The 14,675-nt window shown below is 40.4% G+C and overlaps 1 protein-coding gene across 3 annotated transcripts in view; it reads right to left on the bottom strand.

Moving 5' to 3' along the window:
- The window catches only part of RASGRP3 (RAS guanyl releasing protein 3), a 105,731-nt gene that overhangs the window by 23,023 nt on the left and 68,033 nt on the right, over positions 1-14,675 (bottom strand). For all 3 annotated transcript variants that reach the window (XM_073338433.2, XM_073338436.2, XM_073338434.1), the window contains exon 10: positions 7,231-7,308. In XM_073338433.2, the coding sequence (XP_073194534.1) occupies positions 7,231-7,308 (78 nt within the window). The remainder of the gene's footprint in view (positions 1-7,230; positions 7,309-14,675) is intronic.

Below are 14,675 nucleotides of genomic sequence, written 5' to 3'. Positions count from 1 at the left end.
CCTACTGACTTCTGATAAAGGCATGTTACAACTGCCTGGTTGGGAAGCTGCTAATCCTAGTGGAACAAGTCATAAATCTTTCTGGCACAGGGACTTTAGGGAGGTCATAAAAGGACTGTGGACTCAGCCTAATCCATTTAGACAGCCTTTGAGCAGAGGGACTAACCTTTGGATTTCTCTCCAAAGGCGCCAGCCAGCCTGTTTGATTTTCAGAATAGCATGTTCTTGTCTAAACAGTAGCTGACAGCTCATGTGACTTGAGTTGGGTGAATAACTGATTTTTTCAGTTCGTTGTCAGTTCTGAAAAGTTGGGAAAAAAAATTCAGTTTGACCCAAACCGACAATTGTGCAAAATTTTGATGAATCAAAAAAATTGACAAAAAACTTCATTTTGGATCAAATGAAACATTTTATTTGACCTGCAACAAAACGTCTCATTTTGTTTAGTTTCTGGGCACTGAAAGCAGAGGGGGAGTTTGGTGGTGGCAGCACTGTTAGCGGTGACTAATTAAATAGTCATTGGAGCAGGGACTTGAACTTGGGCCTGCAATCTCCTAGGTGAGTGCCCTAAAACCTCCCTCCTGTTTTGTGAACAGTGCTTAAGTTCCGAAAAATTATTTTGCCAGAACTATTCACGAATTTGTGTCAATGTCACAAATAGTTTTGCCTTGACCAAAGCTGCATTATTTGGCAAATTAAAAAGAAAAACATACACCCAGCTCTACATGTGATACCTAGAATACCATCTGACTCACCCTGAGTGACTATGTGGTTTAGGGAAGAAAAAGGACAAGATGGACTTGTTCAAGTGAAAGATCTGAGACAGCCTTGCTGATAAATTTCAAGGGAGGCCTCAACATAGCCTTATCCTTATGAAAAATGCCAGAAGGTGGACTTGTTTATTTATGCCTGCAACTGAGACACACCTGGCTGAGGCGATGGCAACCAGGAAAGAAATCTTCAGTGAGACATTGAAGAGAGATCAAGAGCCCAAAGGCTCAAAAGGTGCTTGTGTAATTTTAGCAAGCACTGAATTCGAGTCTCACAGGTTGTCAGGCTTCCTGGTAGAAGGGTACCGGCTCATGTGACTTGAGGCAGAGCGAGTTAAACTATCTAAAACTTAGGTAGTATTTAGAATTTGTGTTTAAAAACTATCAATATAGCTACATATAATATAAGTATTTTACACATTGCCATTGAGGGGGGAAAAAAAGGAGTAAAGGTTCCTATGCAGCTGTGTTTGGCAGGAAGCAAGGACCTGGGTGCATCAGTGGGGTGGATTAGTTATACCGTTGGCCCAAGGCTGTTAGGAGTTGAGGAACACATACACATTCCCCCTCACTGCTCTTGTAGTTTCTGTAGCTGCAAACCTAGGTATATAACTCCTACAGTGAGACTGTGGAGGCAAGTTTAGGAAAGAGAAATCTCTATACTCACAAGTCCAGAGGGCTCAAGTTAATTCAAATAAGAAAGTAACGTGACAAATGACCTCCACATATATTGTGCTCAAATCATTGTTTTATCCCAAGACTAACATGCAAGGGACTTTCTTTGCTAGAGTTCATGTCTCAGAGAAACAGTTTGCTGCACCCCTGCAACTGCAAGTTCCACATTTTTGAAGTACACAGTCTTTTAAAATTAACACACTAAACTTATAACTACTCTGAATGAGAGTCTAGCTGATATTGCTGCATTCTTATTGCTTTGACATGTTCCTTCCCTTTAAAATAAAAAACACCCATCAGTAATAACCCCCAAGCCCCAGAGCTTAGCAGAGTGATGTTAGGGTGTCTGGGAACCATTGCTGTATTAGGGAATGATCCTGTCAGGTACAGAGCGCTCTCAACTCCTGCAGACCTCAGCATATAGAAGGCATTTAGTACCTCACAGTATCTCTCAGTGGAGCTGAGTGGGAGGTGCTCTTCCCACCCTGTGAAAGTTTGGTATTCTGAAAATGTTCCTGTTCTGAATGAGGATGAAACCTTTTCAAGCTGAAAAGAGAGAGAGCAAGAGAGACCCCAGAATAGCCAATAGCTTGGTGGTTATGGCACTCAACTGTGAAGTGGAAGACTCAGATTTAAGTCCCTGCTCTAAGTCAGGCAGTGTAGGGACTTGAACCTGGGTTTCTCACATAGTGGTTGAGTGCCTTAGCCACAGGCTATTGGTTATTCAGGGAAGGGGCCGGGATGGTGTCTCTCTTGTTTTGACCAGAAAGTCCATCCTGGGCCTGAGAAACAATTTCTTGATGATGATGAAGTGTTGTTGACACTGTTAGGTTACCACAAAAAGTTCTGATTTTGATGAATTAGCTTTTCAGACAAAAAAAAATTGTTTCATCACAGTTTCCTGACCAGCTGTAACTCTCAGTTCATAGGAGTGCTTCCGCTCCTGCTGGGAGAGAGTGCTGCTTTTGACACATGCTGAAGGATTAGGCAGCCACCCAGCATGCACAGCAGGTCCGACTGGCTGCCCTTCCCTTGGAGGTGGGGTAATGGGGAAAGAGCCTCTCAGAAGGGAAAATCCCTAATCCAGCAAGGAATCTTCTGCAGACCCACATGAGGGTCTGAAAACTTATAGTCTGTGGGGAAAACCCATATAGCTGGCAGGAAGTCCAAGAGAGCTGGGAGGCACTTAGTATCTTGCAGGATTGGCCTGCAAGTTTCGTATCTTACTGCTACATGACTATTGATGGAGACTATGGAGGTTTGGAGATAATGAACAAACCAAAGAACCCCTGCCTTATAGGTCCGTTGTTGCTATCCCACATGATTCAACATGGATTCACCAAGGGCAAGTCATGCCTGACCAACCTGACTGCCTTCTATGATGAGATAACTGGCTCTGTGGATATGGGGAAAGCGGTAGATGTGATATATCTTGACTTTAGCAAAGCTTTTGATACGGTCTCCCACAGTATTCTTGCCAGCAAGTTAAAAAAGTACGGATTGGATGAATGGACTATAAGGCGGATAGAAAGCTGGATAGATTGTCTGGCTCAATGGGTAGTGATCAATGACTCGATGTCTAGTTGGCAGCCGGTATCAAGCGGCTTTATTAATCTTTAATCAACATCTTTATTAATGATCTGGATGATGGGATTAATTGCACCCTCAGCAAGTTTGCAGATGACACTAAGCTGGGGGGAAGAGGTAGATACAATGGAGGTAGGGACAGGGTTCAGAGGTAGATACAATGGAGGTAGGGACAGGGTTCAGAGTGACCTATACACAGGCCACACCTGGAGTATTACGTCCAGTTTTGGTCCCCCCATTACAGTGGAGTGCCCCAAGGGTCGGTCCTGGGGCCGGTTTTGTTCAATATCTTCATAAATGATCTGGAGGATGGTGTGGATTGCACTCTCAGCAAATTTGCGGATGATACTAAACTGGGAGGAGTGGTAGATACGCTGGAGGGGAGGGATAGGATACAGAAGGACCTAGACAAATTGGAGGATTGGGCCAAAAGAAATCTGATGAGGTTCAATAAGGATAAGTGCAGGGTCCTGCACTTAGGATGGAAGAATCCAATGCACCGCTACAGACTAGGGACCGAATGGCTAGGCAGCAGTTCTGCGGAAAAGGACCTAGGGGTGACAGTGGACGAGAAGCTGGATATGAGTCAGCAGTGTGCCCTTGTTGCCAAGAAGGCCAATGGCATTTTGGGATGTATAAGTAGGGGCATAGCGAGCAGATCGAGGGACGTGATCGTTCCCCTCTATTCGACATTGGTGAGGCCTCATCTGGAGTACTGTGTCCAGTTTTGGGCCCCACACTACAAGAAGGATGTGGATAAATTGGAGAGAGTCCAGCGAAGGGCAACAAAAATTATTAGGGGTCTAGAACACATGACTTATGAGGAGAGGCTGAGGGAGCTGGGATTGTTTAGCCTGCAGAAGAGAAGAATGAGGGGGGATTTGATAGCTGCTTTCAACTACCTGAAAGGGGGTTCCAAAGAGGATGGCTCTAGACTGTTCTCAATGGTAGCAGATGACAGAACGAGGAGTAATGGTCTCAAGTTGCAGTGGGGGAGGTTTAGATTGGATATTAGGAAAAACTTTTTCACTAAGAGGGTGGTGAAACACTGGAATGCATTACCTAGGGAGGTGGTAGAATCTCCTTCCTTAGAGGTTTTTAAGGTCAGGCTTGACAAAGCCCTGGCTGGGATGATTTAACTGGGAATTGGTCCTGCTTCGAGCAGGGGGTTGGACTAGATGACCTTCAGGGGTCCCTTCCAACCCTGATATTCTATGATTCTATGATTCTAAGGGATGTGGACAAATCGGAGAGAGTCCAGTGGAGGGCGACGAAAATGATCGGGGGCCGGGGCACATGACTTATGAGGAGAAGCTGAGGGAACTGGGCTTATTTAGTCTGCAGAAGAGAAGAGTGAGGGGAGATTTGATAGCAGCCTTCATTTACCTGAAGGGGTGTTCCAAAGACAGTGGAGTTAGGCTGTTCTCAGTGGTGGCAGATGGCAGAACAAGAATGGTCTTAAGTTGCAGTGGGGGAGGTCTAGGCTGGATATTCGCACACACTATTTCACTAGGAGGGTGGTGAAGCACTGGAATGGGTTACCTAGGGAGGAATCTCCATCCTTAGAGGTTTTTAAGGCCCGGCTTGACAAAGACCTGGTTGGGATGATTTAGTTGGTGTTGGTCCTGCTTTGAGCAGGGGATTGGACTAGATGACCTCCTGAGGTCTCTTCCAACCCTAATATTCTATGATTCTATGATATTTTCTTAACATCCCAGCTCATGGAGTTATGCAAGAGAATCAGCTTTAACCCAATAAATGGAGTGAACCCTAAATGCTCAAACCAGAAGATAAATAAAGAGAACCCCAAACATTTTTAAAGCTGTTAATTTTTAAGCCAACCTCTATTCTTTTTTGGGAGGCAGGAGGAAGGTGAGAAGAAATTAGGTTTGTTTTGGGGGTGGAGGGGAAAAAGAGGGATTGAAAAGGGCAATGTAAACAAGATTGTGCAGTGGCTCAGCTATTGTGTACACTCTTGTCAACTTAAATTTTTTTATATAGTTACAATTAAAATATAATTTGAGCCCAATTTAAAGGATACACTAGCAGAATGCTGTTCTTTCTAGTAGAGTGACCAGATAGCAACTGTGAAAAAACGGGGCAGGGGGTGGGGGGTAATAGGCACCTATATAAGAAAAAGTCCCAATTGATTGCAGTGTTCATTGATTTAAGAGCCTAAGTCGCTTTTGAAAATGAGACTAAAGGTTGGTTTATACTTGAGTTTTACCAATAGGACTATGTCAGTTAAGGGTGTGATGTTTTTGGCAACATCGTTATACCAGTAAAAACCCTAGCATAGATACAGTTCTACTGGTATCAAGATGCTGTAACTGGCAGAACTTATTTTGCTTCCCAAACCAGAATAATTTATACAATATCAGAGCTTTTATACTGGTATAACTGCATCCACACTACAGGGTTTTGCTACTTTTTAATTATACTGGCATAGTTAAAACAACAAAAAACTTTCTAGTGTAGATGCTTTTGAAAATGTTACCCCACTTTTCTAAATTTGGGTTTATAGCAGTATATCATTATTGGTACATTGCTATCAAATGAAAATTGCTATAGCATTTTTTGGTACTCTGTTGCAAATGCTGAGTGTCACTGATTATTCATTAATTACTTATATAGAAGTCCCTGATCATTCATGGTATTGCTAAGGTCACAGGACTGCTCCCTGCAGTATTTGAAAAAAAGATTTATATAATCTTTATTTTAAAAAGAGACTGGAGAATAAAGCAGTGAAGTGTTTATTTAATTTTTTCATAGTAATGACCCATCATTACTTCTTGACACATTGCTATAGCAATTCAGTGTTGCAGTTGTTGATGGCAGTGGAGGCATATAAGGGGTTTAGAAGAGACAAGGGATGAGAGAGATAGATTGATTAATGATCAGGTAGGTGTGCATTTTTACTACCAAATCATACCCTAGAAACCATGAAGAACAAAGAAGTGTTACATTAATTCCAGGAATTGAGAGTGAATTAAAATCGAAAGCCTGTTGAAATAGTCAGAGGAGAAGTCCCCATTATCAGATATTTTTAGAAAAAGGTTTCTTTTGTTCTACATTTGACCAGAGCAAAGATGACCTTACAGCACACTGTCCACAGTAACAGTTCTTATTCATGGGCTCAGCACTATGATTATATCAAGACACTTGATTAATCCCCCAAAATGATTTGCTACAGACAGGGAAACAATGTATTTGGGGTTGCAAAGCTTTTAAAACCTACATAATGCAGACAAGCTTTGAAAAGACTGGATTTACATACAATCAACTTAGAAGTTTTGGGACCCAGTCCTGCAATCTGCTAAACATCTCCTAGAAGGTGCCTGGGCTCTGTCAATTTCCACTGATTTTAGAGTTGAGACATGTGGCAGGACTGGGCCCTGGATGAGTAAAACAATATTGGAATTAATAAACTGAAAGTGGACTTCTTTGGAGTCCTAAGATTTTTACTGGAGGCCAAATAGTAATAATTTAAATTAAGGGTCCATTAATACAGATTGAATATTTACTAGATTCAGCTACATTCTATTCTTCTTAAAGCACAATAAAAAAAATGCACCAGTTTCTCAGGGTCCACTCTAATGTGTTCTTTTAAAGCACAGGAAAATACAGATGTTAAAACATATTCCTACTGTAATATGATTTACATTATTATGAATCATGTTTGAGAGTGCAATATATAGTTGATGTTTGTATAAACAAAGTTAGAATGTGATGGGATATAAAATACCAAATCATTAACAGCAGACCAACCTTTGACTAATTTTTTTAAACAAAATTTTATCAATCATCGTCATCCAAAAATCAGAGAAAGGGACCCATGAAAAATATTTAGTTAATAGTAAAATTGTAAATGGTGTCTTAACATAAAACACCACTAAATTTCTTGCAACCTGTCGAGGCTTGGTTAAAAGCCATTAGAGATGAAATCTGGGACATTTTACAAGAAGTTTCTAAATTATCCCATTTACAAATGCATATAAAAACTATAATGAGTGACCACCTTCATAATAAAAAACACATGAAAAAGACTTTAATTAAACTTGAACCAGGCAAACACCAATGGGTCTATTTTCTTCTAATTCCCAGGCATTTAAGGGTATAATCTCATTATTGCTACTATAAATATACTAAAATTGATATGCAACTGTATCCCCTTCAAAATTCAATAAAAGTGACTTACTGATTTAGAATTCCTTGGTTCTAGCACCAATGAGAGCTTGTAAATATCATCTTCTGTATGGTAGAGGTCCAGGGAAAGCTGTAAATAAGCAGGCAGGAAAACAGTGATATTTATTTGATCAGGTTGGAAATGACAGGCAAGCTTAGTAGTTTAAAATAAGGGACTCTTTTTGCTCCTACAAAAGTCAATGGGAATTTTCCCATTTGGCACTCAGCGTAAGTAGGGAGGCTTTGTGTGTGGAGGTGCACAGATATGCAAGAATACTATTTTTGATGGAGCTATTGTAACCCACTAGCAAATGTGTTACAAGTCGCCCTCTGTACTAGTCAGCAGAGGATATGAACTATTACAGTCCCCAGCTGTAGTATGTTACAACATGTCACGTTTGGCAGGCCCACATTTTGACCATTGTCAAAGGATGAAAACATGTGCAAAGAATTACCCTGCCACAAATGCTTCATTGTCAGCAGCTCAGCAATCAACAATCCTGGAAAAAGAATCCAGTGTATATGAGAGATGCAAGAAGGAAACAAACATCCTGTATTTGTCATGTCATGTATTTGTAACATAAACAGAGGTAACATTTTAAACCGTGCTGATTAGAAATTGGCAAACTATTTGCAACAAACCTATTTGTTCATCTTGGATATTTTTACCTCACAAATTGCTTGCAAACATATCACAGAGTGGTTTTGGTTCAATGTTATTTTACAAGTGTTTTATGTAACGTATTTCAGCCCACGAATCTCCTGAATCTATTTGCAGTGAGCACTAGATACAGGCAGTTCAAAACTCAAGCTGCTTTGATTGGATATGTAAGTCTCATGGTCCATTTCTGTTCCCTGACTGGATGAACATAAAACTCAGCCTCAAGCTGCTGGTGCAAATACTTGTCATTACAAATTCAAAATTCACCTTCTGCCCATATTCTATAGCGTCACAACAAAAAACTTCTACCAGCAAACTTGTTTTCAAGGACAGACATCAACAGTCAAACCTGTCACTTTTGTCTTACCATAAATTAGACTTCTAAGAAGAGGAAATCCGCTACTCTGGAGGATGAATGTGTTGACTGAGCCCATCCAGGCCCACAGAGGCAGCTCGCTCACTTGTGAAGAGCTTCAGTGCCATCTTATTCCCCCTCCCTCTATATACAGTCTGGTAACTGCATCACAAACTCCATTCTTCTGCACTTAATACAAGCAGATCACATTATGCTCTCTGCTGGGAAGTCCAAGGACTTTTTTTTTTTTTTTTTTTGGAGGGGGTGGGGAAGGCAGTGGCAATCTTTCCCTTTTGTGTTCCTGCTTCCGCTATCTTTTCCTCCTTTTCCTTCTGGCAGGCTCAGACCCGCAGGACTCAGCAGAGGAGAAGTTTAATAGGATCAGTGCTGCTCACGGCTCCAGTCCAGTGATGCTTACTGCCGAAAGCAGGGTACTATACGCTATCCACTGCTTGTGAGCAGCAACGTCCTGGGAGGGTCCCATGCATCAGAAGCAGGTGTGTTATTGCTGCTGCTCTGCAGAGATAATGCCAAGTTTTAACAAAGGAGGAAGTCCCACTGCTCAGATAACTCAAGAGAAACCCTGGAGACTGAGGATACTACAGCATAGACCCTATCTCATGAGGTACACAACTAGATGCAAGCCAAAGGAGAAGCTCCTTCCTTCTGTGGATCAGCAGAGTCCTCAAATCCAGTGTTTCATTCCCAACCAATCCAGTCACTTCATCTCATGTCTCCAGTTCCTACTCTGCTCACTATGATTACCACAGGCACTCCCTGCTTATGTGGCCTTAGATCTTCATGTATCTGAATGAGCACCTTCTCCCTCAGCTCCATTCCCAGACCCTCCTGGATAGGCGTGGTCAACCCAATAGTCCTCCAGGCTAGTGGATTTGCTGTGCAAATGAGAAAAAGGGCACAAATACAGTAAAAATTGTTTGCTAAAAATGGAAACAAATGTTTGTGAATTACTTTAGCAGCTTTCACTCAGCTCTAACAATAATGATTTATCGTACACAATGTCTTACCCACTCTAAACTATAAAGGAAAGAAATCATCAACACTAACGGCTTGGAGTATGCAAGAGGCAGGAGACAACATTACATGTTTCCTGTGATCATGTCACTGCATTAGTAGATTCTGGAGTAATTCTGATATGATTTGAAGTTATCTACCTTGCAAAATCAGGATTGTTTTGTTCAAAGATTTGAAGAGGTGCTGTTCACAGAATTATCTTTGACTCAAGATTTATGAGGAAAAAATATTCTAAAAAAGACTGGTGCAAGTGGCTTCATACAAACAAGTGATAGCTAAATTTCAAAATCCTCACCCAGAACTCAGCTTCATTTAGGGAGTACTTCAGCGGACACATTAACAACAACAGATACTTGATAAAATTTTCAGAAGGCCTAAGTCACTTAGGAGCCTCAGTCTCAATGAAAATGGGACTTAGGCTCTTGTGAAAATTTTTACCTATTGTTCACATTTGAGAATAAATAGGGCACATTAGAGATATTTGGATTCATTTCATACACGCAACATTTAGTAGGATCACACACTCTAGTGGAAGAGTCTTCCACTCATTCAGCTTCATTAATTTTACTGGTACATTGCCTTCTGAGCCTTGCAAGCCCATACTGGTGGGTGAGTGAGAGTGCAGCATTTGCCCCAGAGACAATAAATGTACTATGATGTAACTGTTAGAGAGAGAGAGAAGCTTTTGAGCTACACAGAACTCTTTTATATAACTGTTTTGTTCATGTAGTTATTTACCCAAGTACATGTACATCCAAATTCTCTGTTCATATAAACAGGCAAAACTTCATTAAAGCCAATGATATTTAGTAGATCAGGTTGCGAATGACAGAGTTAGTAGTTTGAAATTTAAGGACCTTGTCCTGCTCCCTTTGAAGCCAAGAGAAGTTTTGCCATTTGGAGATAGGGTAAGACGGGAGGGTGTATGTCTGGGGAGGGAGAGTGTACCCATATTGCAATTTTTATCATTGATATTTAATTGTACCCATTTACACCAATAGAGATTTGGCCTTTAATGAGCAGATATGTTTAGTTTAATAAACTTAACATGTAACTACAATGTAGGACTAAATATTGTCTAATCATAAAATCTTTTAGGGGGTTGGGATTAGTTACTCAATTCATTCAAATACTAGTAAATAATTTAAAGATATACAATTACTATGTAGTTCTCAATACATCATACAGTTACAGAATAGTTACACAGCATTTCAGTGAAAGATAGGCAAAACTGCTGGGGAAAAATACCCTACTACTCCCTTTATAATGGAAAGTAGCTCTTAATTTTAAATTTAATTATCATTCTTGTTTTATTTATAAATCATTTTGAAAAATAAAGAGTTATAAATTAATTTTCTGTTTTGTAAAAGAAACTTCACCAATCAAGAGTTTGTGAGGGTGACTGACTTTCCATTTGATTTTTAGGTATTTGTCACTTTGCTTCGCTAGACTAAAAATGATGGGGACTTTCCAGTTATTTGCATAGTCTCAGAACAGGTTAGTTAAGTAACTGTTAAAGCTAAAAATAAAGAGAAAACAAAAAACTCTGGCATCAAATGTGGTTAATATGCTGTTGTATTAAATGTGTGTTAGATTAGCAAAGTACCTATGCATTATAATCAGTCCTTTTAAGGAATTCAACAGCTGCCTATAGTCAGACACTAATCCATGTTATAAGAGTAAAGGGAATGTGACGTCACATCAATATTGGAGAGATTGTGCAGCAGGTATTATTATCCCAGCATTAAATTAAGCCTTCCCACGCTCCTTTCAAAATTATCGCTTCCCAATAATACTCTTGGGGGAGGAGGGAATGGCAGGGGGAGAACAGTATTATTCTTAGAGCTACTCTTCCTTAATGTAGAGCTTTTCCTAGAACCTTTCCCAGTTCTGCTGCTGCCTGACTCCCTGCATCAGTTTTAAAGAAACTTTATACAGCTCACCTATGAATTTGGCCCACTCAGTCACTGGGAAACTAAGGGCATGTCTGCACTGCCCTGCAGTTCGGATTAAGGGGATCTGTTGATTTCAGTGTGCACCAAAGTTCCATGCTGTAACTTTCCTGTGTGGACACTGTGTACTAGTTTATACTAATGGAGTACAAAGAGGAATTGAAGAGGATTACATTAGTGAGAACTAGGGACCTTTAAATTTGTCTGGAGTGTACAGTGCAGCACTTCGGTGCACATTGCTATGCACCCCAAATAATCCAAACTGCAGGGCACTGTATACATGCCCTAAACTGGTATAGCTCAAATGTCGAGGAGTCAGAGGGGAAGGGAGCATAGCACAGACCAACAGTGTAAGACCCTGAAGTGAGATTAAGCCACCCCCCTCTTTTAATTTACACCTTGTTCTTGCCTCAACTTTTAAGTCATGCCAAGGTTGATTTCCTTGCACGTTAGTAAGGGTGTATAAATACATCTAATTTACACATCACCTCTGAATTTAGCTTCTAGTGCTTCAAGCCATTTCTCATTTTGTCACAGTCTCCTATACCACATTAATATGGGGAAAAACGTGACATGCACCAGTATAGCAATACTCACTTTTGTGACATTTTAGTTACCACACAGCTCTTTGATTTGTTTTCACCTTGTACAAGCAACTGACTTTCTAGCTCACAGTATGTTCATTTTTATACTGAAACGCATAAGGGCCAAGATTTTAAAAAGTGGGCTCCTAAATTCATATTTTAGGCACCTAAAATAAGTGGCCTGACCTTTAAAGTGCTGAACACTCAGCAATTACCACTGACATCAGTGAGAGCACTACATCTCATATGGGTGTTTTAAATAGTTTTAGATTACATTGAGTTAGATTATTGGATTAGGACTAGATTATTGGGCTCAATACAGGAGTAACAGGATGAAATCCTGTGTTATACAGGAGGTCAGTCTAGATCAGTGGTCCCCAACCTTTCTGTGGGAATAGCATATTTCTATTCCCAGAAGACTGTGGTGGGTGCCAGACACCCCGCTGCCAAAATGCCGCCGAGAAGCAGCAGCAGCAAGAAGCGTCGCCGGTCTCTTCTGGTCTTAAATCTATGAACCTCTGCAAGTGCTGTACCGTGATAGTTTCATGGGCTTCCTGTCCCTTATTCCTCCCCTCTCTGTCCAAAAGGAATTAGATTTTTGCAGTGCTAAAATGGCTAACTTTTTGGCTGTTGTATCCCTAAGGACTCCTTGATGAAGTGGCCTCAAACTGGCAGAAACTCTACCACTGCCCCTGTGCTGGTCTACCCATTTTCAAGCTAATCTGACTACATATGTGGATTTTAGAGGGGATGTAAAATTCATCTTTAAAGAGAAATTTGGGCTGCAGCCTTTATCTATGGAACAAGTAGATGTCATCCCTTAATCATTAACATTAACATTGTGCAATCATCATCATCATCATCATCCAAACTACTCAAAAGAGTAAGAGACATGGATTGATCAATGAGAAACGCCAGAGAAGGCAACGGCAAAGCCCCACACGATCACGTTCTCAGTGAGATACCCATTTAGTTTAGTTTTGAACTGTCTGTCCAGCGAGTATACATCCAATGATTAACCTGTCAAGTAACTGAAGGCCAGATTGTTGGCAGTTGGGAGCAGTGAGAATGCTTGGCACGTTAAAGACCTCCAATCCCTTATGGTATTGCAGTCATTTTACACGCGGGTATTCAAGCCTGACTGGGGAAGTCATGTACCAAAAGTTTCTGAAGAGAGTTAGTGGGAAAGTGGTGCCAGTACATAACGAACAGGTTGATTGGCTGATTCACAGTGAGATGCACAATACTGTACCCATTTACTGGCTCCATAAGGGAGCTAGCTTCTCTAGGCAAGTTAAAGATTAGAAGGAAGTTGACATTAAACATGGAAAAGGCAGCAATAGATTGAATGCAAAATTATCCTTCTGTGTAGTGGAATTCAAGTACAACATTTAATAGTGAGGGAGGAAGAACACACTGGAAGAGCTCATGTTTTAGCAGGGGTCAACTATATTTAGTATGCAATTCTTTCCAGATTTTGGCAGCAAATCTTAGCTTTTCTCTCCCCCCGTGATCAAACTATTCTCATTGACTTATTGACCAGTATATTTCAGAAATATTTCAGCTACTGTATGACTTTGCTATTAGAGTAGAATAATAGATTCTTTTGTGAAAATTTTAACAGTTTATTTTAGTTATTTATATGGTACCAATCTGAGTAGTATCTAGATGTTGAAAAAATATTCATAGTATGACTCCAAGAAGGGGTTCCAACCCCTGACTTCACTGAAGCCAATGGCAAAACTCGCAAAGGTTACAATGGGGCCAGGATTTCACCCAAGGAGTTTTAGGATACATTGAGCTATCTATTCTACTAAAGTTTTAAAAGCTGATGTGACACCACCGTGTTAAAGCTGTACACTCACTAAATGAAAAGCAGGGGAAGCCTCAAATAAATGTTAACTCATGACCAGAGTTTAGGGCTTTAACATTGCAGTATGTAATGCCGCTCAATTACAAAGTCAACATAATGGGTCAACTTTAACCCTGGTGTTACTGAAGTCAGTGGAGTTATGATAGAGACGCATCTGACCCAGTATCATAAAGAGGCAAGCACCCATCTCTTACTCAGTTATGTCTCCCAGTGGATGGTTTAAAAAAAGGAAAAGGAAAATGGGATCCAACTTTTTGAAGGTGACTAACAAATGAGGAAAAAGATTAAAAAACAAAACAAAAAGTATTAGAGGCAAAGGAATCATAAGAATACAAGTGCACAAAACTATGGGCCTAATTCTGCAAAGTCCTGAGAGGTGTTAAGGCCCCTCAGGTCCCAGTGAAATCAGGATCAGGCCCTCTATGAACACAGACAACAGTAGTTCATGTAAATGTCAACAGGTAAATAGTACTTCAGCTACCACTTCACAGGATCCAGCTCTTGCCCTTCAGGCTCAGCTTCCTATTGCTTTGGTTTCTCTGTCTGAAGTCCCACTTCCTCATATTTAGGTTTGAAAGAATATGCAGACTTGAAAACGTACAGCAGATTTGTGTGTGTGTGTATAAGTAAACAAGAAAATTCCCCACCCCCATAAAACAAATGAAGGTTAAATTAAAAAAATATATTTTAACACAGAAGTTAGCGTGGAATCCATGTGGACTATCTGCATAGTCATATAGGGTTTTGTTTGTTTGTTTTACAACTCTGGTTTGGACACGGTGAAAAATGCCAATGTATGTTTAACAACTGTAAATGGTCAGAACCTCTTTTTACATCTCACAGTATGGAGATGTACATCTCATCTACAGAGTAGGAAGTCGATCAATTCAGTTGTCTGTTCCAGCTGCTAGCTCCAACTAGCCAAGACTGTATCTTGTCAAAGTCTTCTGTGACCTTATTCATGTTTTACCTAGACTGGCTTCTATTTTATATATTTA

The sequence above is a fragment of the Lepidochelys kempii genome, chromosome 3 (genome assembly GCF_965140285.1).
Source record: "Lepidochelys kempii isolate rLepKem1 chromosome 3, rLepKem1.hap1, whole genome shotgun sequence".
In the NCBI taxonomy this organism is placed as follows: domain Eukaryota; kingdom Metazoa; phylum Chordata; order Testudines; family Cheloniidae; genus Lepidochelys; species Lepidochelys kempii.
This window is presented reverse-complemented; position numbering and strand designations above follow the sequence as displayed.